Source organism: Phocoena sinus, chromosome 20 (genome assembly GCF_008692025.1).
Source record: "Phocoena sinus isolate mPhoSin1 chromosome 20, mPhoSin1.pri, whole genome shotgun sequence".
NCBI lineage: Eukaryota > Metazoa > Chordata > Mammalia > Artiodactyla > Phocoenidae > Phocoena > Phocoena sinus.
This window is the reverse complement of record NC_045782.1, coordinates 41,527,760-41,553,802: the sequence shown is the minus strand read 5'-3', so window position 1 is coordinate 41,553,802 and position 26,043 is coordinate 41,527,760. Positions and strand designations below refer to the sequence as shown.

Here is a 26,043-nt window from a genome sequence, read left to right as displayed (position 1 = left end):
GCCTGTTTGCAGAGACCTGCTATGAAGAACTTGTACAAGTAAAGCGTTTGCTGAGCGAAAACACGTTGCGCTTGGTGGGGGCTGGCACGGAGCGGACGCGGATCTTTTCCAAACGTCTTTATTAATCTTGTATAAAAATATGGTCCACGGGGAGTCCCCGGAGTTGGGGCGGGGTGGGGGGGGTGTGGAGGGGGCGCGAGGTTGCACTTTATAAGTTACAGGCCAGGCTCTGGCTGAGGCTAAGTACGGCTATTGGGGGAAGAGGGGTGCTGCAAGCAGCATTTGGGGGGAGGGGCCAGAGATGCTGCCCCCAGTGGCCAGATGAGGGTGCACCCGCCTATCTGAGGTGGGCGCATGGTGTGGACCTCGGCGGAGGAGACTGCCCCGCCCAGCAGAGCTGAGGACCACCTTCCTTGAGTCCTGGCTTGCCACCCTCCCTGCCCCCCCTCCCAGCCTCCCGGTCCATCTGCAGAAATAGTGGCTACAGGGAGAGGTCGGAGGTGACCTGAAGGGGGGTTCCGGGGGGGCGCCGACGAGCGCTGCGACGGCCTGTGTCTGTGCGGATGTAGGGCTGGTTCCGCAGATCTGGAGGCAGAGAGGAGAGACATTTACCTTTTCAGGAGTCTGTCCAGGGTTGGGACACCACTCCAGGGCACAGGCCTCACCCCTCTAGGGACACAGGTTGTGTGCACGTGGGAGGGAGCCTGTTTGTTTATCAGACCTCCCTCCAACACAGCCCAGCCATGCATGGTCCAGGGGAGGGCAGCATGACTCAGTCCCCCCAAGGGCCCCCAGGGCTGTGGGCAGCCACTGGGATCAGAGGCCAGGCCGCTGGGTACCTGGGGGCTAGAGGGGGATCTCCTCTCCCAGGCTGGCCTCACAGAGGAGCCTGGACGTCCTCTTGCCGGTGCGGGCAGTGAAGGGCACCGTCTTGAGCACTGAGGGTTGGAAGGGAGGAGGGGAGAGAAAGGGAAAAGGAAAAAAAGAAAAGTAGCAAAGAGGCAGTGAGGCAGCCAGACCCCCAGGGTTGGGCGGCGGATGGAGGACAGCATAGGACAGACCAAGGACGGGACAGGCCCCACCAAGTCCTCACCTGTGATGATATCTTCAATGGCCCCATCACGGTCACTCTCATAGATGAGTGGCTCCTTCTGCTGCTTCCGTTTCAGCTCAGAGATGAGGTCCATCTGTTGCCGCCGGATCTTGGGTGGGGACTGGGGAGGAGGGCGAGGGTATATCGCTCCAACTCCAGGATCCCCTTCCCCCCCTGTGCCACTAAACCCTAGACCATCTGCCTGGTCCCCCATGGTAAGAGGAGCTGGCTTGAGGAAAAGGAACCCATTTCCACCCCAGGCTACTGGGGCATCCTGGCCTTGGGCAGGGTCAGTCCATAAAAATAAGGGTGTGCAGGAGGGCCAGATCTTTGGGGTGAGGATACCAAGCATCATTGGATCCTAGTACCAAGCTCAGGGGCAGCTGCCTACCTTGGGTGCTGGGGGCTCCCCTTTCCCCGGGGTGTCGGTGCCTGCCTCCTGGGCAGCTGCTGCTTTCTTCCACTGTTCCACCTCCTGCTCGGCTTTCTGAGGGGCCAAGGCAGGTCTGCGTAAGGGGAGTCCTCCCTTCCCTATCCCGCCCCCCAGCAGAAATAACCCCTACCACTCCCACTGACCAAGTGGAGAGGCTGCAATGCCCTGCAGGGGTCCCAGCCTACCCACCAAACACACATACCTTATAGGCTTTGATGAAGCGACTGAAGAGGGAAAAGAACATGGATGGGGATGTGGTCTTGGGGTTCTCTCCAAAGTACTCCACCACAGACTCGTAGGCTTCCTGCGGGCACAGCCTGTCAACCCCACCAGCACAGACCCCTCGGAGCCTGACCACTGCTCTGTACCCCCTTAAGACACTGGCCACTTCATCTCTCCTCCTCCAGGCAGATGGCTGCTCCCTCCTGCCTCATCCCCCCAAGGCGTCCCTGCTGTGGTCATAGCGCTCCAGGCCTTGGCTACACAACCCCACCTAGGTAGTCCTTCACCCCCCACCCCAGCTTCCCCACCTCCCGGGCCGGGTCAGCCCCAGCCCACCTGAGCCGTCTTGCTGTCTGCCAGCAGCTTATCCATGATGGGCGAGTTGGCCCTCAGGAACTCCTTGAGCACTGCGCAGTCATCCTGCCGCACAAACTCCCGCTGGGTCAACTCCAGGCCTCGCTGCAGGGAGCGCACGTCGGCCAGCACGCTGTCCAGGGACACTGAGTGGGAGGTGGGGCAGCAGAGAATCAGAGAGGCAGCATTCCCGTCCAGTTACTCCTGTGGTCCCATCGCTTTCTCCCAACCTGTATCCGTCCCCGGGGCTGAGCCCCTCCCCCCACCCATACCTGAGCCCGCCTTGTCCAGAAAGTGCAGGTCGCCGTGGAAACCCGTGAGCTGTGGGTACTTCTCAGCAATGACCTTCACCAGGTAGTGCAGCAGCGTCTGCTTGCGGTCGGTCGACTTCATCTCCAGCAGCTGCAGTGAGGACCTCCTGTAAGCCCCAGGCCACCAGCCATCCCCCAGCCCCCGGGCCAGGGGACCCCTCCTTGCCCCGCCCCCTCACCGCATCCAGACTCTGGAGCCGGAAGCCATAGGCTGCCCCACGCTTGCTGCTGTTCATGTAGTTGCCGAAAGCCAGGACGATCTGCAAGAGGCGGGGTGGGGGTGGCGGGGGGAGCTCAGCCAGGTGCTGGGGCTGAGGAAACCCCCTGAAGTATGAATTGCACAAGGAGAAAAGGTGGTAAAGAGCAAGCCCTGCACTCAGCGCCCACCGAACTCCTGCGTGGATGCCGCAGGTCCATGACGCGTGCATATGCGTGTCTGACACATGTGCACAGCCGACACCGTGGCACACCCAATTTTGTCACCTGCCATCCTTACCCAAAACTGTGCTGCCAACACCTCCTCCAAGGTTGTGGGGTCACCATCTCCCTCACAGCCCGACAACACGATGCTCTGCTAATGAACCCTCAGGCAGGGTGTGAGGTGCGCTGTTGTAACACGGCCCCCATCCCCACCTTAGCTTTGCCCTTCTGAGCCTGGATGTTAGAAGTGGGAACCGTATAGTTGTTGCATCCCAGGGACTCAGGGCAGGGCCTGGGTCTCCCTCTCACACAACCCAGAACAGGCAAGGCATCATGGGTGGGCCCCGCCTCCTAGACCCTTGCCCTAGGCTCTCACCTCCAGGATCTGGCGGAGTTTGTCCGAGGACTTGATGGACATTGAGGCTGCAATGATGGCATTCAGTTGCTGGGGGTGGGATGGGGGAGGCATGGTAAGTTGGGGCGGGAGTAGGGGGAAGCCTGTAGAAGGCTCAAGTACTCCCAGATGCCCTCTTGGAGACCAGGCTGCAAGCTGCCTCCTCCCCAATCCCAGCCCAGGCCGCATCGCCCTGCCAGCCCGTGCACACCGGCATGAGCAGCTGGGCAGTATCTGGGAAGTTGCCCAGGAAGGTGAGCGTGTTCATGCGCTCGGGCAGGCGGGGGATGCGGCTGAAGCGCAGCATGAAACGGTCCTCCTCTGACAGCTCCTCTATGGGTCGCTGCTCCCGCTCGAAACGGGCAATGAGGCTGTGTTCATACTCTGTGGGCAGGAAGCGGGTGAGCAACTCCAGGAAGTCCAGGCCAAGGGTCTGTAGGTCGTACCTGTGAGGGGAGGGGCCGGTATCACTCCACACTCACCAGTTCTTGAGAGCAGGACCACTCCTACCCCATTACTTGATGGAATAAATGAACTTAACTATTTGCTATTGCCAACAGCTTCAGGGAATAAGAGATAACAGTCAAGGGAAGCTGGGAGTTAGGAAGCCCGGAGTCCCAATCATACATCAGTGGCGGTGTCCAAGCAGTAAATGTCTGGGCCTCAGTGTAAGGAGGCAAGAAGGCAAAAGGAACATCTCCATCCGGGCATGGACTCACAGTATGACCTCAGTTTTCTTAACCTGAAAATGGGAACACAGTTCCCTGCCCTACTCTCCGACCAGCATTGGTATGAAACTTGATGGACTCTGTTCCATAGTTGGGGCTCTTTTACTATCTGCCTAACAACCCCGGCCTAGCAGAGGGGCTGCGCTGCCTCTAAGCCTGGGGCAGAGGTACTCACGTCTCGATGGCCTGGCAGATGCGGTCCGCCCCCAGGTTGCCCTTGCGCAGGGTGATGGCCAGGTTCTTGGCCCGGTTGGCCTCGATGAGCGTGGCTTTGCTGGGGGCCTTCTGGGATGCCTTACTCTTGAGGGCGCTAAGGTCTACATTGGGGCCTTGGGACTTCGTCTTGAACTGCTGCTCAAAGTCACTCATGTCCAGCTCCTGAGGGTGCAGAAAGAGGAGGTGGGGCTGGGCGGGGCCGGGGGCTGGTGCGTTCCTGGCTGAGCGCCGTGCTTGGTACTAGAGCCACCTATCCAGCCCTGACCAGGCCATCAGCAGAGAAACAAACCAGTACGCAGCCTGACCATGCACCTTGATGGGGGATACAGGCGAAGCACATGGAGCACCAGGGAGGGGCAGGAACAGCACCCCATCCAGAGGACCCAGACTCCAAGCCGCTTCAGCTGAAGCAAGAGCCAAATTGGCCAGGGTTAAAAAGAGGAAAGGGAAGGGCATTCCAGGCAGAGGAACAGCATGAACAATGGCCTGGAGGCAACAGAACACAACCCTTTTGGAAAACTGAAAGTGTAGTTAGAAGGGCTGAGGCCCTGGTTGTCTGTGGGAAGGCGGTGGGAGAGGGGCCTGAAAGGAGGAGAGAGGCCAGACTTAGGGGAGGGATGAGCCCCTCTGCAGGCATGGAGGGAAAGCCTCCAAGGGAGTCAGGACACACTGCCTACGAGATGCACTAGTCCAGTTCAGCTTGACCCCCATTCTTGGGGCTCCATGTCCTCCTCCATAAAATGGGGTAGAGGAGGTGACCACCCCCAGCGCCCAGCATGATCCAGGCAGGTCCCCCCCCTTCTCTGGTGCCCACACTGGCAGCAAGGCAGGACCACTCACCTGCAGCACCTTCTCGTCATTGAGCTCAGTGAAGACAGTGCCTGTGATCTGATTGGGTTTCAGGGCCACCCAGTTTAAGAGGGGCATTCTGAACTTGGTCTGGATGGGTTTCTTGGCCTTCATTCCTGGGACAGAGAGGGAGTGGTCACTGGGGCAGTAGTAGGTGCCATGGCTGGAAGGAACCTGGGCCCAGGCCCAGTGAGGACACACAGAGCAGACTGGAGGCAGTAGGAGGCCCACAGACAGAGGGTCCTGGAGGATACTGAAGCCAGAGTACCCCCCACCGCACCCCCGCCTCGTCCCCATGCCATGGGCAGTCTACTCACCCGGGCCCATCTCTGAGCCAGGCCCTCCGAGAGCAGCAGAGGGACCTCCCGCAGGCGGTGGGGGCGGTGGAGGCACCGAACCGTCAGCGCCCGGAGGCAGCGGTGGCGGCGGGGGTGGGGGCGGCTGGTCTCCCGGCAGCGGCAGCGGGGGCGGGGGCTCCGGACTGCCTGGGAGGGGCGGGGCCGGTGGGGGCGCCAGGGGCGTGGCATTCTGCTGGGAGGGGAGACCAGGTAGTGGGGGCGGCGGCGGCGGCGGTGGGGTTGCTGCTCCGGGAACCGGCTCTGCTGCAGGTGGGAGTTCTGAGCCCAGCGAGAACCGGGGAGGGGGCGGGGAGAAGGGCGTGTCAATTTCTTAGGTTGAGGGGTCATGTCTCCGCCTCCCCGCCCTACACATGCGCACTGGGCTCATTGCGACCCACCCGCACCTGCCTGAGCCACGCCCACAATCCAAACCTACCCCTCCCACCTCTCCCCGCCTGAGATGTCCCCAGGCTCCTCATGCACTTCCCGGTTCCGCCATTCCTACCCCACCCGGCTTGAAGCCCCTGCACACCTGGGCTGGGGGAGCCGATGGGCACCCTCGGAGTCGGGGCATCGCTGCCGCTCGGAGTTGCCACAGCGACCGGGAGGATCTCGATGGAGACGGCATCCCCGGGCCCCCTCAGGATACGGATCAACCCCTTTTCCTCCAGCTCCTCCACCTTCAGCTCTAGCGCTGAGGGCCGCGCCGGGGCAGGGGCAGGCACTTTCTCAGGCTCAGAGGGACGTCTGGAGGTGCCCATGGGGGTCGATTCGCTGAAGCGCTCCTGCGAGCCGCCGGTGGGGGGTTAGTAACCACCGGCAAGCCTGGCACAGAGCCCCCATTTTCTTGCCGGGGTGGAGGGAGGTGTCAAGCCTAGAAGCCCCAAATGGTCTGTTCTTGGAAGTCCGTCCCACCCCTGGCCCGGCCCACCCACCCCCCTACCCCCCGTCCCCCCAACCTCACCCGCAGGGTCTCCAACTCCTTTCGGGTCTGGCTTAGCTGCTTTTCCAGTTCTGCTATCTTGGCCATGGATTCGTTCTCCGCGTCCCGAAGCCGCTCTGTCAGCTGTGGCACGAGCACATGGTGAGCTCCCACCCGCAGCCGGGCATTGGCATGGGCACCGAGGGGGCGGCACCAGGCATGCCTGCCTGGAGGGCTAGGGGAGGCTTCCGGATGTGCTTAGCCCTGGGGTGCCGCGGGGCAGCCGAGCCTGGCACTTGAACCCAAGTAGGTGAGGTACTGAGAGCACTGAAGTGCTCTCAGGAGGGGAAACCAAGGCACCACTGATGAGGGAGGGAGCTGGCAGGGGCCCCGGGCACCCAATTCCACCCAAACCAGGGCCTGGGGTCCAAGCACCTGGAGAGGAGAAGACCTGCCTTCCTCAGAGGTCCAGCCCAGTGGAGGAGCTCAATGAACATTCATGCATTGAGAAAGGCACCCAAAGGATTCTGGTGAAACTCAGGGGCCCCCAGCTCACACCTAGAACCAGTGGCTGATATCCGTGTGGGGCTCTGTGGGCCTACTCTGTGCTGGGCCAAGTTCAGGAGCAGCTCTCACCAGGGCCACCTGCTCCTGCAGCTCCTCCACGTGCTCCAGCACAGCATTCTTGGTCTCAGTGTCCTCCAGCAGCGCGCCCACGTCAAAAACATTGTCCAAGTAGGCCTGAATCTGTACCTGCAGCTTGTCGCTCTCCGTGAGCCGAAGCCTCTGTCCCCAGACGGAAGGTTCAGGTTGAGGCCTGGTGTGAGGGATCTTTCCAGTACCCCCCATCACCACCAGAGCCCAGACAAAGGGGCCTGAGCCCTAGCCCACTTTTGTTTCTTTATTTTTTATTGAGATATAATTCATATACCATAAAATTCACTATTTTAAAGCGTACAATTCAGTAGTTTTTAGTATATTCACAAGGTTGTGCAAACCATCACCACTATCTAATTTCAGAACATTTTCATCACCCCAAAAAGAAACTCTGTACCTGTTAGCAGTCACTCCCCATCCTCTCCTCTCCCAGCCCCTGGCAACCACCAATCTTTCCGTCTCTATGGACTTACCTATTCCGGACATTTCGTATAAAGGAAGCGTACAATATATGGCCTCTGTGTCTGGCTTCTTTCACTGAGCATAATAGCGTAATGTTTTCAAGGCCCATCCACGTTCTACCATGTATCACTATTTTGCTCCTTTTCGTGGCTGAATATTCCATTGAATGGACATATCACCCTAGCCTGCTTTTCTCCTTTTGTTGATCCTGGCTTTCAAAAATCCAATCCCGAAGGCCCTGCTCCTCTGGGACGCCTCACAAAGAAATCAGAAGAAAGCTACACCTTCTCTGCGCAGGCTGAGCCACGAAGTACCAAGCCCCTCTGCCCATCTTCCCCAGAGCAAGGAACTCCCCCACGACCCAGATCCATACAGCAGGAGCCAGCTCCTGCTCTGGCCCAGTATCTCTGTGCTCCCCATTGTATGCCTATCTGCGTCTGGTGCTCCCAGAGCCAGACCGAGGGCCACCTAGAGCCTGTTCTAGCACCTGCAACAACAGCTCCATGGTCTGAGTGCCTATTTTGTGGCAGGCACCACTCTACACAGTTACAGTCTTTATTATTTCTATGATTCTCCTATCTTACAGATGGAAAAAGTGAGGCTTAGCGAGAAGAGACCTATCTAAGGTCACATGAGCTAGGAAGTGGCAGGGTCGGGATTTGAACCTTGAACCCAGGTCTGCCTGACCCTGGCATCTGTGCTAACCACTGAGCCATACTCTGCAGCCAGCAGGTGGTTAGTCCTGGGGGGAGTGCAGGGCTCACCTCCAAGTACAGGTCCAGGCCCAGGTGGGTGAACTCATACTGCAGGAAGACGCGGAAGTTCATGTTCTCCACCGAATGTACCACAATGTTGATGAATTGCATGCAGGCCACCTGGGAGGCGGGGCAGTGAGCAGGTCTATGATCCTCTTGGTGGGGGGTTCTCAGTGACTTCCACCCCCCCCCAGTTTAACCCCAAGTCCCCCACCCTTGCCATATTTCTCACCCCACTAATCCAGCTTTGTCCCACCCATATCTGTCCCACGTACCCTCCTCCCAGCCTCCCCGTCACTGACATCCGCCCCTCCCCCACCAACCACTCAGTCCTCATATCTGCAGGAGCTGAGCCCAGATCCCAGATACCCAGGCTCCTAACTGCTCCTGGCACCCTAGGGTGACCTGGCCCAGGCTGGGCTCCTGAGCTCACCATGAAGTCAATGTTGCTGTCCTCGTTCCGGAAATATTCCATCAGCTTTTCAAAGCGGTGCTGCTCCCCACATACCTGGGTAGGAGGAATGGCTGTCACTGAGGTCCCAGTGACACACCTCCTAAGCTATCTTGCAGCTGTCCCCTTTATGCCTCTGTGAGTGCCTCTCAAGTTAAATCTAAGTCGGGCCATGTCACTCTTCTGCTCAAAACCTCAATTCCCTCTTGATCTCGCACAGCCCTCCCCAACACTGACCCATTCTGGCCACACTGGCGTCCTGGCACATTCCTACCTCAGGGCCTTTGCACCTGCTGTTCCACCTGCCTGATGTGCTCTTACTCAAGACAGCCACCACATCAATCCCTCACTTCCCTCACAACTTTGCTCAAATCTTACCTTCTCAATGAGGCTTCCTAACCACCCGGCAACCAGTTCCCCCTCCCCTGACAGCTTCCCTGACTTTTTTCCCCAGAGCATGTACGATTTCTTCATAGACTGTGTAATTTGCTTATTTATTATATCGCTGATTATCTGTCTTCTACTGCCTTCGTTGTTTCTTTTGTTCACTAATGTATCCCAAGCGCCCACTCTGTGCCTGACACATAGTAGCCCCTTGACGAATGTTCATTAGAGGAAGGCACTGATCCCGTGCTGCCTTGTGCATCATATTCTCAAGCAGCTCCTTCTCGCGAGCCTGATAACCAGAGCCAGCAGCTCCGAGATGTGTGGATCAAGGCCAGTTTGGGCAGAGGCTCAGCAGATCCCCATAGTTGTCCCTGTCGCCCCAGGCAGTGCCCCTGTGTGACCCTGTACCTTCCCTTCAGATGAGGAAACTCCCCAAATACCCACCCAGCGTCCCTAGCTGTCCCCAGCAGAAGCCACAGTTGGCAGCAACAGGGCTCCAAGCAACACTAGAGGGCAAGTACATGTTTGGGCGGGGGCTCCATTACCTCCTTGAAGTTGTCAAAGGCGGAAAGGATGATATCGTGTCCTCCCCGAACCAGGCACACTGCCGCCAGCAGCTCCAGCACCAGAGCCTTGGTTCTGGGGAGAGAAGGGGCAGGCTGTCCCTTGCGAACAGGCAGGCCCCGCAGCAAAGGTGGATGTGGGCCTGGCTAGGGGGGAGGGCAGGGGAGCTGATGGGGTGGGAATGAGCCTGGGTAGCGGTCCCGAGAACTGAGGGGACAGAGTAGGCAAGGGGTGAAGTAGGAGGAGAAACTAGACATGGAGAAAGGTTAGGGGCCTGGAAATCACCTAGGGTTCTTGTTGTTGAGGCTCAGAGCAATCTCATTGACACAGGCTGGGTGGTTCATGACGAGGCTGAAGCCAGACTGGGGAGAAAGGAGAGGTCAGCTCCTCCAGGCAGACCCCCCAGGGTTTTTTTTTTTTTTTTTTTTTTGGCTACGTGAACCCAGGGCCCCCGGCAGTGAGAGCGTGGATTCCTAACCACTGGACCACCAGGGAATTCCCAGGAAGGTCTTTATATCCAACCACGACCTCCTGGGTGGCAGCCAAAGCCTGGTCCCTCTTTTTAAATACCTTTGTCTGGGACTTCCCTGGTGGCGCAGTGGTTAAGAATCCGCCTACCAATGCAGGGGACACGGGTGTGATCCTCAGTCCGGGAAGATCCCACATGCCGCAGGGCAACTAAGCCCGTGCGCCACAACTACTGAGCCTGAGCTCTAGAGCCCACGAGCCACAACTACTGAGCCCGCGCGTCACAACCACTGAAGCCCGCGCACCTAGAACCCGTGCTCTGCAGCAAGAGAAACCACCGCAGTGAGAAGCCCACGCACTGCGACGAAGAGTAGCCCCCCTCGCCACAACTAGAGAAAGCCCGCATGCAGCAACAAAGACCCAACACAGCCAATAATTAATTAATTTTAAAATAATAATAAATAAATAAATGCTTTTGCTCAAAAGCCAGTGTCAAGACTCAGTACCTTGGACAAAGTGAGTCCTTTAAGGCCAGCTGAGTGAGGGAGGAACGGCTTCACCAATCACCCCTCCAAATGAAATAACCCAGAGGCTGCTCTCCCTGGTGTGCAGCCTTTCTTAGTGGGGTGCCTAAGTCCCCACGTGAGGCATATCCATGCCCCCAGCCATGTCCAGGGTATTCTAAGGGACCTGACCAGGAAGGTGCAGAAATCTGGGCTTCCCCTCAAGACTCATCAGCCTCAAGACCCTGAACTAACAGCCCAGATCCCCAGGGTTCTCCAGTGGGGACAGGGTGGGGGACAGTCAGTGTCAATGCCCCAGGCCCATTGACCAACCTGGTAGTTCATGATGGCACGCAGACACATGATGCAGATGTGGACGTCATCCTTCTGGCTGATGATACGGGAATTCCTCAGGGCCTTCCTGCTATGGGCCGGGGTCAGCCTGGGCAGGTGGGGAGGAGGCAGCAGGGGTCAGAGTCCCAAACCCAGCTTCCTATTCCCCCCACCACTCAGATGGCCACTGGAGTAAGAGGGGACACATCTGGAAACGTCTGCTTCCCGTCCACCCAACCAAAGAGGCCAGCTGAGGGCCGGAAATCTTCCTCAGTTCTTAGGCCTGGGGCCTGGCATTTCCGGGGGAGAGGTGAAGAGGTGGGGGTCAGGGAAGCAAAGACCCCCTAACAGCGACTTGGTATTAAAAAGAGTTGCTGGGGCTTCCCTGGTGGCTCAGTGGTTGAGAGTCCGCCTGCCGATGCAGGGGACACGGGTTCGTGCCCGGGTCCGGGAGGATCCCACATGCCGCGGAGCGGCTGGGCCCGTGGGCCATGGCCGCTGAGCCTGCGCGTCCGGAGCCTGTGCTCCGCAACGGGAGAGGCCACAACAGTGAGAGGCCCGAGTACGGCAAAAAAAAAAAAAAAAAAAAAAAAAAGTTGCTGTGTTGTGGGGATGGAGAGCTTACAGAGGGAAAAGACCGCCAAAGCTTGTGAACGGCCATGAAAATACTCTCCACAAGGTGGCGCTCACAGCCACGTGAGTTTACCTTGCATCTTGACAATTCAGACAGCCATGGGTCAAATCCCAGCTCACTGATTACTAGGCATGCATGTTACTTAATCTCCCCGGGCCTCGGTTTCCTCTTTTGTAAAATAGGAATGGTAATAACAGTACCTTCCTGATAGGGTTGTTGGGACTATGAAATGAGCTTAGAACAGCGCCTGGCACATAGTAAGTGCTCTATGAATGGTTTTGCTGATTTTTCTCTAAAAGAAACATGATTTTTTCCATTGTCGCAGAACCGCCAGTCAATACTGGAAGGCCCCACTCCTCGCTCTTCCTGCCACATCTCCCTTTTCCCGTCATTGCTCAAACGTGCCTGAGTCTTTGCTTGTGCTGTTCCTTCTGCCTGGAATGCCCTTCCCTGTTCCCACCACTGCTTCTAAAGCCTCTATCCATCTGCAAGACACAGTTCCAGCGTCATCTCTTCTGGGAAGCCTTCCTGATGCCCCAGGCAGTGGCCACCTCCCTACTCAGAGTTCCCAGTCATACTTCCATGACAACCTGTCACACACCGTCTCCTACTAGATGGAAGGCTCCCAAGGGCAGGGTAAACTGTCACCTGAGAATCTACCACCATGCCTGGTACATAGTAAATGCTAAAAAAAAATGTTTGTTGAATGAATGAATGAATGAACAAAGAAATATATTGTGAGAGTTTAGAACTTAAGATGAAGTTGGTTTCCTAGACCCAGAGTGGGAAGGAAGGTACCTGGTGTCCACATGAGGCTCCAGGGCCATCTCCTTCCCTCTCCCCACCTCCCAGCAGGATGTCATAAGTTAGGGTGGGCTGACGTATCCGAAGCAGCTGAATCCAGGGGTGTCACCTGAGTTGAACACCTCACCCAACCCCACCACCACCCTGGAAGCTGACCAGGCATGCACCTGCCCCTAGGTGGCTACGTACCGGGGAGAAGGGGGGCATCTGGAGTCCGCATGGGAGAAAACAGGGGGTTAGATGATACAAAAGGGGTCCCACCGACCCTGAAACCCCCCCTTATCTCAGATCCCACTGAGGTTCCAGCCTCTAGGTGCACCCCAGAGGCTTCTTAACACACACATTTCCCGAGCCCTGGGTGAGGCCCTTACTCTGATCCCCAATGCCAGGCTACCCCTCTCACCACCCCCAGGGCCCTGGTAGAGCAGGCTGGGTACAGCCGTCCAGGGGTGAATTCTCCATTCACCCCACCACCTGCCACCCCGCCAGGGGGCCCACATACTTGATGGTCAGATGGCGGCTCTTGGGCTGTGGCAGCAAGGATGAGGGCGGGCCCTTGCTGAGATCTTCCACCGACTGCTCCAGCGGCTTGCTCTTCTCGGAGCCCGGGGCCCCATTGTCTGTGCTCTCCATGTAGTACCTGTGGGGGTTAGACTGGGGATGGAGGCCAACACTGCACGGCACCTCAGAGCAGGTGGGGGGAACCCAGGGAGAGACAGATCTGCAGGAGAAACTGGGGGCAGGCGGAGGAGGTTGTGTTCTTGGCGCTGTGCTGGGCCTAGCAGGTCCCAGCTGGCCACCGCAGGCCACCTCCCTCCCCGTCCACGGCAGACCATCAGGAAGGGGCCTTGCTCAAGCCAACTGCAGGGCTCCAGGGTGGACCCAGGCTAAGTTGCCTGGAAGCGGCCCGAGGAGTGGGCGAGGCGCAGGAAGGCACGGACTCTGGGGGTGGGCACAAGGGCAGGGCCAGGCTTACGTGACAGAGCACTGCACGAAGGCCAGGTACTCGAGCAGCACATCCAGGCCACGGTTCTCCTCGTTGAGGAACTCCTGCACCCACCTGCAGGGCACAGGGCTCCCTGAGTGCCGCCCAGGAAGGAGGTCCTGCCCAGTGTTGGCACAGAATGGGCACAGCAAGGGCCCCTGGGCTGCCCTTTCCCAGGAAGACAACAGCCTCGCAAGACCCAGTGACGCCAGGCGATGATGGTAGAGGCCTCGGGCAGGACCCACGGCCCAGCCATGCCTCAAGGGGCAGGCAGAGGGTGGGCAAGAGAGGACACCCAGCCTGGAGGGGGTCCATAGGCACAGCCTGGGGGTGGGATGGGAGGATAACAAGGGGAACCCAGGGGCTGCCTGCTGCCAGAGCTCTCCCCCTCCCCTGACCTCCCCAGGGAAATCTGAGCCCTTGCTCACCCAATGTGGTTGGTCCTCAGGGAGGTCTCCAACTCCCGTAGCACCTGGGTGGACTCCTGGACTCTCCTCTTAAACTGGGAGCCAAGAACAGGGGAGTCTGGTGGGTGGAGCGCAGGCCTCAGCCCACAGTGCCTGCCCACCCCGACAGCTGGTCTTTCACACTCGGCTGTCTAGACCACCTCCACACACCTGCCCAGCGGAATAAGCATACTCAGGCCACACATACACCCCCCCCATACAGACACACAGGCTGCGCACCATGGCCACGCACAGACATGAAAGAGGCACACACGTCTCTAGACACAGACATACAACACGCGCGCACACACACACACCCCCATATATGAGGACAAAGGGTACACACACATTCAAACATGAACACCCTGGGTACACACACACGTGCATATCCATACACAAGTACAGTGGGTACACAGACATAAGACACTCACATATCCACACACAGACACATGGGGTACACACACACACACACACCCCTATACAAAGACTCAAGGATACACATACATCCATATGTGGACACAAAAGGACGTACATAATACACACACGCACATCCATGCCTGGGCACACAGTGTGCACACATGCACACACACTACACAAGTACACACAAATGTACACATCTGAGTACAAATAGGAGCTGCAGAGGAACCCGTGAAAGTGCACGCCCAGGGCACTCTCAGTCCCCTGTGAAAACGCACACACACGCGTCCACGCACCCACAGAAGCCTGCAGAAAAGTCTATACACACAGTTACTCCAGCTGCCCAGAGCTTGGAAAGTGCAGGGGGAAAGGGACAGAGAAAAAGGGGGCGACATATACCCCTAAGTTGGACATCCAATCTGCTGCTACCTTTCGGCTGACCCCACCGACTTCCAGGTAGCTCTTCAGCTTCTGGATATAGGCTTCAGGGGGGTTCTTGACCTGAAACCGCTCCTGCGGACATGGAATAGGATGTACAAGGGGCAAATAGCCAACCCTTGTCCCAGAGTCCCTTTGTCAGCTCTGACCCAAGGTCCCAGGCTGCCTTAAGACCCCCCTGAATACCAAAGGCATAAACCCAAACATTCGGCCTGCCACTTGAAAAGACCCCAGTCCCCGGCCAGGCCGTCCCTGGGTCTATGGCCACAGGCCTAGAACAGCCTGGATGGATTGTGGAGGGGTCAGTCCTACTATACACCCCACCCTGGAGGGGGAGACTCAGGCAGGCCAGTGAGTGGCAACCTCCCAGCCCTGTGCCCTCCCTGGGCCACATCCCAGCCCAGAAGTGGGAGTACCAGGAGGAAGAACACTCTGGAAGGGCCTTATGAAGCGCCCAGCTCCCAGCAGGATGGGGGCCCCTCCCGCAGGGCTCCGCCCCAGTCGTCGTGTTCACCTGTGTGAGTGCGTACGTGCGAGCACGTGACCTGTGCTCAACAAAACAATCCTTAACTCCCCCACCCCATCCAGGGTTCCAGGAGCCCCACCCCATCCAGGGCTCCAGGAGCCACTCACACAAGAGGCAGGGGCCCCACTAGAGGGCCTCCACCCAAAGGAGCTCCCACCCTTCCCAGTCCAGACCCCTCAGATATGCCCAGCCACCCCCCTCAACCTCCCACTTCTCCCAAGCCTCTGTGAGCTCAGCCTGAGATGCCAGGCCAAAGGGGCAGGGATCCCTGCCCCAGCCCCAAAGCCTCCGGAGGCAGCTCCCCACCCGCTCCCCATAGCCCTGCCCTCACCCCCCAGACTCTGCCCTGCCAGCTCATCCCATCCTGGTCCACTAGCAGAAGCCGAAGGCCCAGCCCTGGCTCCCAGGAGAGGCTCCCTGCTTCCCAAATCCCCACCCCCAGCCTCCAGGGCCACAGGCCCGCCTCCCTCCCTCTCTGAATCACTGTGGCAGCCAGGCCCCTCCCTGCCACAGCAGGCGTCCTCCCTGCTACCTCAGACAGCAGCCCCACAGCTGAAGGGGCTAGGGCAGCCAAGAGAGCCACGAAGGTGGCAAGTCCAGGCGGCGACTGAGAACCAGGAGACGGGGCCTCTAGTCCCTGCTCTGCCACTCGGGAGCTGGCTGACTTGGGGAACTGCTTGGTTGACTACAGCTCCTCTGGATCCAAGGTCAAAGGAGGACAGGAATTCCTGACCCTCCTCCCCACCTCCCATGGGGTGGAATGAAGATGTCCAGCCCTAGGGCTGTCCCTCTCTTCCCCAGTCCAGAGCTGGAGGGTGGACAGAGGCTGCCCCGGGAAGCTCAGCAAGGAGGATGGGAACACGGCCCTAGCTGCCCTGGCCAGTACCCTGGACCAGCCCCTGTCAGCTCTTCAGAGGGCAGACCCAGCCCTGCTCGTGACTCATAAGGTCCCTGGGGAGGCCCAGGCCCAACACAGGGGGATTCCAGAGTCCTGCATATGCCCTCAGCACCCTCCCCAGATGTTACGCTGGCCTCTGGGCAGGGTCTTGGCCCTGCGGCAGCGTGGCAGTGTCCCCTCTCCTGCCAGCCCCAGCCTGGCCAGGACAGAGCACCCCGATGACGGAATGGGCCTGTGCCCACCTGGTCACAGATGAGCTCCCACTTCTTCTCGTTGTCATACTGGCTCAGCAGCTGGACCTTGTCCGGGGGCAAGTTCATGCAGTTCTGGGGAGAAGGACGACAAGATAAAGATGCTGAGTCTGGGGCCCTAACCCGAGGGGGAGAGGACCATGGGCGTTGTCAGGGGACCCACTAGAGGCCAACTCTCTAGTAGGCCTGTCATTCACATGAGTCCCGTCACCACCTCACCCCCGGAAATAAGTAGCATTAGACAACGAGAACACCGAGTCCCAGAGATGGAGCACCTTTCCGAAGGCCCAACAGCTAGAAAGTGACACTGGGATTTGAATCCAAGTCTGCCTGACTCCAGGGCCTGGGCTCCGTCACCCTTAAATTGCCCCCCCCGGCACAACTGGCACGAAGGCAGGAGCGTGGGTTCACAGCCTAACTTCCTGGGACCTCAGGCACCTCTGGGCTCGTTTCCCCACATGTGATAAGGGGGTACCATCTCTTCTCCCATCTTCATGGGAAGCTAACAGGGACCCGTCTCTGGCCAGGCCCAAGTGTGGACAGGCGTGGACTGTGCCCCGTTCCCACATGCCACCAAACAACACGTGTATGTGGTCCCAGCCCAGGGCACCAGTGTCTCACAAACACCACAAAGCCTCTGCAAGGACAGCAGCCAGCAGCCCCCGTCCCTCTCCAGCCCCCACCCACTTGGTCACTTCGGGACAGACCGAGGGAGATGAGGTCAGATGGGCAGGGAGTTCCAAGCAGGTGCATGGTGGCTGCAGGGCCCAGGTGGATTCCAGGGGAAGGTCACCCAGTTACAGGAACCAGGGACAGCAGCCAGCACGCTGGGTCTGTGGTGCTGGTGACGCAGGCTGGGACTCCCCTCAAGAGCTAAGAAAGGTCAGCACTGCTCTGCCTAGGTCCTCCTCCCCCAGCCACAGATGACAAGGGTACAACGTGCCTGCCGAACTTCTCCCCACAGGACAGGCTTGGTGTCTCCCCCGGTGCTATGGAATCACCAGGTGCCACCAGCGCTAGGAGCTCCCTGGACCCCCAGGACTTGGCGTGTCTCCCTAAGAGAACCAGCAGACGATGCCCATTCACCCCGATTCAGTAAACCCCAGGTTTATTAAGGGTCTACTCTATGTCAGGCTCCAAAAGACAGTTCTGGCCCTCAAGGAGCTTAGTCTGTACTGGGGAAGCGGGAGCCCCAGGGAGCCCCAACCCAGGGTAGAAGAGGCCCCTGTCACCAGCTCTGATGGCTCAGACTACACATCCTCAGTCACATGGCCCTGAGAGGAGGCCACAGCTGGAGCAGAGAAGGGGCCACACCCACCCAAGGCTTCTCGGCCAGCTTCCTCTCCCGGGCGCTAAGCCTGATTCGGGGTCTCTGGCCAGACCTCACCCCGAAAATCACTGCCTTAGGTCGGCCCCAGATAACAGGAAGCTTGGTACCCTCTGCCCCGGTTGCCCAAGCTTTCTGGCCAGGGCCCCACTTGAGAGGTGAAACCGCCCATCCACCAGGCCCTCCCCTGGGCCGGCTGGGCATGGCGATACGTCATTCCTCTCCCCCATTGCGAAAGTGAGCCCAGATTGAGGAAACCACCTGCAGTCTCATCGGCTGCCCTCCCCCAACCTGCCGACAGCCAGGACAGCTCCTGCCCCATGGGAGGGACTGCCCAGGAAGGGGCCCTGGAGCCCAGAGAAGGATATACCTGGCCAGGGAGGCCTCCCTGGGGCCATTCTCTGCCTCTGTCTCTCTCTCTTTCTCCCTGGTCCCTCCAGATCCATCCCCACCCCACAGAGACCCAGGGTGGGGCAGCGCCGAGGTGGGGGTGAGGGCCAAGGCTGAGGGGGGAGGAGGAAGCAGAGAGAGAAGGCAGGCGATGCCAGGGAAACTGAACCCGCGGCCAGCACGGAGGAGGAGGTGGTGGCGGGGAAGGAGGGCGCAGAGGAGTGGGGGGGAGGGCTCGGCAGCTGAGCTTTAGAGGAGATCGCCGCTTCCTGACGTGGGTCCTTCTGGGCTCTCGCCCACCCTGGGGACTTGCTGGCTCCAGGAATGGCCCCAGTGCACTTCTAGAGACAGCAACTAATCATCAGAATGACTCCAACAACTGTGGTGCCAGCTTTGCCCGAAGGCTTACCAGCCCTGCTCACAGATGGCAGCCTTCCACCCTCACCACCATTATTGGCACTGCCATTAGTCCCATCCCACAGGTGCAGCACACATCAGTTCAGTCACCTGCCCAAGGTCACGAACCCAGTAAGAGGGGAGCCAGGCTGACTTTGAGCCCTGAGCCAACCCAGAACCAGCGCCCAGGTCCACTCCCCCAGTTCAGCCCGCGGTTATTACTGGGGAGGGGGAGGTCTCTGCTGGGCCAGCGCCCCGTCCCGGCAGTGGTGGAGGGCAGGGCACCCCTTTGCCCCTTCCCCACCTGGGCCTCCTCAGGCCCCCGGGCCTACATGCCAGCCTGCTAGACGGGCTAAATTTAGGCTCGGAAATCAGAAATAGCTCTGACAGCGCTGAGCACTAATTAGCAGCTGTTCCTCGGCTGTGCCCACAGAGGAGACGGGTACCGTAGGAAGCAGGAGAGGGACCAGCAATGCCACTCACTCAGAGTGGGGTGAGGCCATCCTGGAAACAGTGACAGACCCCCAGACTTGGGGCCCTTAGCAAGGAGGCAGCGCCATGGGGCTGGGGACTGGGAGACAAGCAGAAGTTTGGCTGATGGCCCTCAGATGGGACAGGGAAGGACCGGGAAGTCCAGGTGTGCGTGGCGGCGGTGGGGGGGGGGGGGGGGCGCGGTGTCGGGGGGGGGGGGGGAACACCTGCCTCCTGTGAGGGGGGTGGCGGCTGTGATGTGGAGGAACCCAAGCGGGATTCAGGGGACCCAGGCTCTGGGCCCACCTAGCCTGACTGCTTCTTTGTCTCCTTGAGCCTCAACTTCCTCTTCCATAAAATGGGCACACTTCCCTCCTACCTCAGACTCACAGGGCTCCCGGGAACACTTCAGTGAGAAGCTGTGTGGGGTTTTTTATTTGTTCGTTTGTTTTTGTTTTTTTAATATCTTTATTGGAGTATAATTGCTTTACAATGGTGTGTTAGCTTCTGCTATATAAAAAAGTGAATCAGCTATACATATGCATATATCCCCATATCTCCTCCCTCTTGCATCTCCCTCCCACCCTCCCTATCTCATGCCTCTAGGTGGACACAAACCACCGAGCTGATCTCCCTGTGCTATGTGGCTGCTTCCCACTAGCTATCTATTTTACATTTGGTAGTGTATGTATGTCCATGCCGCTCTCTTACTTCGTCCCGGCTTACCCTTCCCCCTCCCTGTGTGCTCAAGTCCATTCTCTATGTCTGCGTCTTTATTCCTGTCCTGCCCCTATGTTAGAAGCTGTGTTTTGACGTAATAATACTCTTCAGGGACATACCACTATGAAGAGGCATGTCACAGGTTGGGGGGGGGTCAGGGGAGTCCACTGAAGACCCCAACGTGAGGGCTGTGTGGCAGACAGAAATTGGTGAAAACATTCGGAGAAGTGGACCTGTCTCCAAGGCTTGGCCAAAAATGAACTGAGCCTCCAGCTCCCACCTGCTGCTGCCCTTCACACTTTGCGAAGAGGGAGATAGGGTTCACCTCTCAGGGTGTGGCCAAGAGAAGGAGCTGTTTCCCTGCTCCTCCTATTAGAATGGGTGGGAATCATTCCTCTGCTTCCCTGCCCCCTCTCTGTGTGTCAGAAGGGCCTCCAGCCCTGCACACCCAAGGCCAGCCCCTTGCAGGCAGCCCCCCATCCCAACACTGACATGTGGGCAGGTGTCCCTGAAGGGGCTCCGGCTACATGTGGACACAGTCACACCCTCCAGTTTCACTTTTAGTTTGAGCTGAGACTACGTCCCAACCCACCCGCCCACCCTCTCCCTAGGAAGCCCAGCCCTTCAAGCCCTGGGATGCCCTTGAACTTAGGCACCAGCCCGTCTCAGACCAGCCCCACAGGCATTCCACAGCCTGATGGATCCAGAAGCCAGCCCTTTCCCCCGGCCCCACTTCCCCATCCATCTCCCCTGCCCACCTCTACATGGCCTCAAGCTTGGTTTTAGAGCTCTCAGGGCATCTCCAAAAACAATCAACGTTATCCTCTTTTAAAAATTCTGGTATATGGATTTTCTAGGGCTCTTATAAGAAATCCCAGGCTTAGAGGAGGGTGTGGGGTAACCCGGCCCTAGGGTGCTAAGAACCCCAAAAAGTTAACAGCTTCTCCCGTCAGGGTTGAAGGGTCCCCATGGCAGGAACAAGGGCAAGCAGGGTAGGAGTCAGAGCAGCAGGCACTGCCCTTATAATCCAGGCTGCTAGGAGAATAACGACAGCAACAATAATTAATATTCCCCCAAACATTCAATCCGTGCTAGGTGCTATGCTAAGGGCTTTACATCTATTAATTCATTTAAATCTCAACAACAAGCCTACACAGTAGACACTATTATAATCCCCTTTCCACAAACGGGAAACTGAGGCACAGAGCCATTAAGCTTCTTGCCCAAGGTGACCTAGCTGGCAAGCTGGTAAGAAGACTCAGTTTCCTCGGAAGAAGGAGCGCTCAGAGCAATGAGAAACATGGGTCCCGGCCTCCCAGGGGTCTTCTGCAGACAACCTGGCCCCCGCGCCTGTCTGAGGAACCAGGAACAGCCGGCCCCATTTCCTGCCACCCAGCACCCTACATTTCCTGTTGTTGCCCACACTGAGCTCTTACTCACTGGGGAACCCCCCCTCACCAGCACACCCTCTCTCTGAGGGAAGTGGAGGCCTCCCCACCCCTCCCCATGTGCACACAGCTACCGTTAGTGCCACCGCTGCCCCACCCTCCAGGAGAGGTGGGCCCTCCCTCTCGTGGTTTCCGGCCACCAGGCAGTTTTCATCTAGGCCCCTCTGTGGCTGACGTGCTTGATGGCAGGGAGGGCAGCCTGACCTGTGACTGCTGAAGACTAAAGATGGCACCCTTGGTTGGTCTTGGAAACGGAGGTGGGGGGAGGGAAGAGGCAGGGTCTGGGCTCCTTCACCTCGAAGGGCCCCAAGATGAAGAGGACCAGATCAGCCTCAACATCATCCTGTCCTCACAGTGGACAGTGTTTACTGAGCACTTGTTCTGTGTCAGGCATTGTGCTAAGCCCTCCTCAACTCTACTTAATCCCTGCAACAATCCCAGCAGGCTGGCATATACCCTTTTCTTTTTGGGGGGCTGCATCGCACGGCCCGCGGGATCTTAATTCCCCAACCAGGGATGGAACCTACGCCCCCTGCGTTGGAAGTGTGGAGTGTTAACCACTGGACCGCCAGAGAAGTCCCTGGCATATACCATTTTTATTATCTTTTTACACGGGAGGAAAACTGAAGCTCGGAGAAGGTGGGTAACTTGTTCAAGGTCACACAGGTAGTAAGTGGCAAAGACAAAACTCAACTCCCAAACTTCATGACCCCAAAGCCCAGGAAGCTACTCAGCCTTTCCTGTGAGTAACCCCTGCCCTCCTCAGAGGCAGGGAGGGCTGAGCCACCTTCCGGGGCTCCATGTTCCCAGGAAAAATTTAGAGGTGGCCCCAAGAGCAGCCCCACCTGTTCCTGCCCATCTCCCCCAGCTCTTTGCCAACTGGTCCCAGATGTCACTGTGAGTCATGCCTACCACATCCCTGTGTTTCCAGGGGCAGCACGTGCCAGTACTGCCTGCTGGGAATGGCACCCCACGGCCTCTGCCCAGCTCAGCCTCTGACACAGGGCCACAGCCCCACTGCGATCCTCCACGTGAGGCCCCAGATGGGAGGCACGGGGCCTAAGCGACCCACAGCGCCATGCGCCAAACTTCATCTGCCCCACCCCAGAGGAGGCAGCGCCTCGGTCACAGCCTACAGAATGGAGACGCCCATTTGCCCTTCACCCCCAGTCCCAGCCCCAGCGGGGAAGGAGCCCAGCGAAAAGCAGGACTCGCAGCACCCACACCCTGCCGGGGACTGCCCTGACCTCTCCACGCAGCCTGGGCACATGCTAAGGGCACCGCACGGTGCCAGGCCCCATCAGGTAAATTCCTCTCCTCTTGAATGGCAGCATCACTTGGCCTCAAGCACATCACAGCGCCTTCCCTTGATCCCTTTGCCTCTAAGTTACAGGCGCCTCCCTGCCCAGACACATCAGGGGTGTCCTAGGCCAGGCCGTAAGCCTGGCAGTTCTGACAGGCCTGGAAGGAGTGCTCTGCCACCCCAAACCCTGACCCCTGCAGGGGAATGCCTGAAGAGGCTGGAAGACACCCAGCGTTCAGCGTGGCGTAGGAGAGGCGAGAGCATGGAGCTCGGTGGGCAGGTTTTCCCACCATTGCGGCAGGCAGCCATCACTCCTCCACTGTTGCCAAGGCAGCAGGTGGAAACCCTGGATCAACCTGCTCTTCCTCCGCACCACGAGCTAAGCAAGGGCACCCCTCTCTCTCAGAGCCTCCCCAGAAAATTAGCTCGCACCACCCATTCTTGCACGGGAAAAAGGCTGCCCAGGGGGAAAGGGAGAACAGCACCCGCGTCTCCTGTCTGGCAGCGGGCCTCGGTCGGGATACCCCTAAGCCATAAGAGGAGTTCCACAGCCAGAAGCCAAGGAGTGGTTTTAGATTTCAGGATCCTTCCACCCACCAGGGATGAAAGGGCTGAGCTTCAATGAAAGGAAGAGGTTCCCTGGGGCCATGTGACTAGATCCCAAGGAGAGGGCTGTGCTTCCCCCTTCCAGACTGGGGGATCCCTGGGGGTGGGAGGCCCACCACTCAGCAGTCTGAGGCTCTTCTCCTTTTATTAATTTTTTTTCCTAAGGAATTTATATTTATTTGGCTGCGTTGGGTCTTCGTTGCTGCGCACGGGCTTTCTCTAGTTGCGGCGAGTGGGAGCTACCCTTTCTTTCATTTTCTTTCGTTGCAGTGCGCGGGCTTCTCATTGCGGTGGCTTCCCTTGCTGCAGAGCACGGGCTCTAGGCGCTCGGGCTTCAGTAGTTGTGGCTCGCGGGCTCTAGAGCGCAGGCTCAGTAGTTGTGGCGCACGGACTTAGCTGCGCGGCATGTGGGATCTTCCTGGACCAGGGCTCAAACCCGTGTCCCCTGCATTGGCAGGCAGATTCTTAACCACTGCATCACCAGGGAAGCCCTCTTCTCTAGACATTCACTGAGGACAGGGCTCAGCTCTGGCCAAGGAGGCAGTGCTCAGATGGAGGCACTCCCTGTAATCCCCGTCACTGGGACTATAGTTTTAGCCAAATCTGCATCCACCCCCCACCTACCCCACCCCACCCCCCGCCAGCCTCAGGCAGAGGCCAAGGGTATAGTCCCAGGGCACGGTGGTGAGGAGTGCGGGGAACGAGGTTCTTAGCCAAGTGACCTTGGGTTGGGTGCCTTCTGTGAATACAAGACATGGGACAGGCTGATCCATCCCCAGGAAGAAGGGGGAAGTGTAAACACACCGGGGTTCCTTGGGGAGGGGACCGGTGAACCCCAGTGGGTGCTGCTGCCCTAGATTTCTACCTAGCCACCACCACTTTCGCCACCAGGACACCTTCGGACCCCTCTGTGGGCCTTCGCCCTCCACGCCCTGGTTCTCAGGGACTCCCAGCGGCACTTAGTGTCAGACTCAGCCAATCGGAGCTAAGGCCAAAATACACGCAAGCGCGGCAGTCAAGTCCTACACAGGCATCAGAACCTCACCATTTGACTTTTGGATTTTCCAGTGGTCTGAATTACTCACCCAGCTCCTCCCCATTTGGTGTGTGTAACAGAGAACGGACTGGGACCTGGACTTCACCCTGAGAGCCCATCCCACCCCCATCCATAGACACACACTTAGGGGGAAAGTCAGGCTGGCCAAGGTCCAGGGATCCACCACCAACTCAGGCTCCCCAGATGGCCCCCAGAAACCGTCTATCTCATTCTTCCCCCTCCCCCTTCTGCTCCACTCAACTCAGCTTTGTGAAGCCATGGATTTGGGGAAAGGGAAGCAGGTGGAGAGGTGGGGTATTTGGGGACTAGTCTGATGTGAGGTGTCCCTCAGCATCCCTCCCGCTCCCCGAATCAAACAAGGTGCCTTCACGTGGACAGCTTGGACCCCGCCCCACCCTACAGCTCCTTCAAATCCCTCCCAGCCCTTCTCCTGGGAGGGGGCAGCAGACAAGACTTCCTGGAACCGGGAGGAGGGGCCACACAGGGGATCTGGCAAGTAGGGCCTCAAGGCAGGCCAGGGGAGGGGAAATGATGTCAAGGAGGTGGAGAAGAAGAAGAATCAACAGGGCCACCAGCCTGCGTGGCTCTGCTGCCCTCAGACCTGCAGCGCTAGCCTGCTCGGACTTGGAAGTGCCTCTGGGGAAAAGCACGGCCTTATTTGCCTGTCACCCAGGGTCTGGTAAGGGAGCTGACAGCAGACAGGCCACCAGGCGATTAGTTAGGGAAGGAGCCTGGGACAGGGTTGAGATAGGGAGAGGGAAGTGAGAATGAGTGGCCATTTCCCCTCCCTTCTTCTACCAGGTCTTAGAGAACCCTGACTTTGCTCTGGAGCCCCTACCCACCAAATCCATCCCAACTGCCTCCAGGCTCAGTTGATGGCTTCCTCCCCGGTGGCCTAGTCCCCAAGCCCCCCAATCCCCTGGAGCAGGTGACAGTGAGGGAGAGGGGCTTCCAGACTTTTGCTCCACCCCAAGCCAGAGTGACCAACCCATTCTGACCCCGCCCTTCCTAACCTTCATCCCTCCAGTGGGTGTGAGGGGACGCACAAGATAAGGACCCACAGACAAGCTCTCCCGGACATGCAGTGAGGGAGGAACACAGACACCCCCAACTGCATGATCTGACAACCCGGCTCCCAGCAGCTCAGGACCACGGATCAGGACCAAACACCTCTACTCAGTTTCCAGCTCCTAGGAGGTTAAAATATAACCCCTTATGTCTTTGACCCTGAGACACAAGTAGATGCTATCGCACCCTGTGGCTGGGCCTGCATGCAGTGGGGAAGGGGGTGCTCCGGGACCCCCACCCCACCCGCGTGCTGCACTCCCAACTTCCTCCCAGGACGTTTTTGTTTAGACCTTTAGACCCAGAAGCGCTGTGGGAGGGGGTATCTTGGGGAGGGAGACTGGACGGTTGCAGAAGAAAGTTTTGGGGGGAGAGTGCTAAGTCACTCTTTAAGAAACGACTGTCACTCCCACCCCCTGGAGGGGCCGCCACCAAGCCGCCGGAGATCTCCAAGCGGTACCTGAGCCCCCGGGGGCGGGGACGCGTGGCGAGCCCCTGCCGCCCCCCGCCCGCGCCCCGCGCACAGCGGGCCACACTCACCAGGACCCGGTTAAACCTCTCCTCCAGCTCTCCGGCCGCGGGCATCGGCTGCTTGGGCGCCGCGGGATGCTTGGGGGACAGCGCTGCGGGGCTCGCGGGCTGCTCCGAGCTGCCGGCCGCGTTGCCCATGGTGGTCCCCACCCAGTCGGCCAGGCGCCTCCAGCCTCGGAAATCCAGCTTTCCCGGGGAGGGCGGATGAGGCTCCCGGCCTGGGGGGCGAGGAGGGCAGCGGATCTCGGCGGCGGCGGCGGCTCGGCGACGCGGGCGCTCGGCTCAGCGGCGCGCAAGGGCCGGGGCGCAGCGTCCCATCGGGGCGGCCCCGTCCGAGGAGCCGGGCGGCGAGCTGCGGGGTCGGGGGAGGAAGTCAGGCTGCAGGCCGCCGGGGCCAGAGGGCTGGGCCGGGGGCAGGAAGCTGCGGCACGGGCTCCCCCCTCGGCGATCTTCTAACTTCTGCTGTCGCT

The 26,043-nt window shown here is 58.9% G+C and overlaps 1 protein-coding gene across 3 annotated transcripts; it reads right to left on the bottom strand.

The window, feature by feature from the left end:
* Nucleotides 1-104: 104 nt before the first annotated feature.
* FMNL1 (formin like 1) lies at nt 105-26,043 on the bottom strand. 3 transcript variants are annotated; one of them, XM_032616408.1, is made up of 27 exons: nt 25,583-26,043; nt 16,251-16,334; nt 14,546-14,659; nt 13,712-13,785; nt 13,275-13,358; nt 12,801-12,938; nt 10,861-10,969; nt 9,842-9,918; nt 9,538-9,631; nt 8,588-8,662; nt 8,164-8,274; nt 6,917-7,066; nt 6,323-6,424; nt 5,891-6,143; nt 5,338-5,637; nt 5,012-5,136; nt 4,131-4,333; nt 3,439-3,673; nt 3,210-3,278; nt 2,593-2,673; nt 2,375-2,504; nt 2,085-2,248; nt 1,729-1,830; nt 1,485-1,580; nt 1,094-1,214; nt 840-938; nt 105-585 (listed from the first exon to the last, which is right to left on the bottom strand). In XM_032616408.1, the coding sequence occupies exons 1-26, from the start codon at nt 25,709-25,711 to the stop codon at nt 847-849; spliced, it is 3,312 nt and encodes a 1,103-aa protein (XP_032472299.1). In that variant the 5' UTR covers nt 25,712-26,043; the 3' UTR covers nt 105-585; nt 840-846. The 3 variants fall into 3 exon arrangements, with proteins under 3 accessions (XP_032472299.1, XP_032472300.1, XP_032472298.1); XM_032616409.1 differs by having other exon boundaries at nt 130-585; nt 14,576-14,659; XM_032616407.1 differs by lacking the exon at nt 840-938 and having other exon boundaries at nt 131-585; nt 25,583-26,042.

Excerpts from the sequence above, each read along its gene's own strand:
- FMNL1 (XM_032616407.1), bottom strand. The coding sequence starts at position 25,711 with ATGGGCAACGCGGCCGGCAGCTCGGAGCAGCCCGCGAGCCCCGCAGCG. Across the intron at positions 8,663-9,537 it reads CCTTTGACAACTTCAAGGAG|GTATGTGGGGAGCAGCACCG; the intron begins GTAATGGAGCCC and ends CCTCCTACCCAG. Across the intron at positions 586-1,093 it reads CATTGAAGATATCATCACAG|ATCTGCGGAACCAGCCCTAC; the intron begins GTGAGGACTTGG and ends CTCTGCCTCCAG.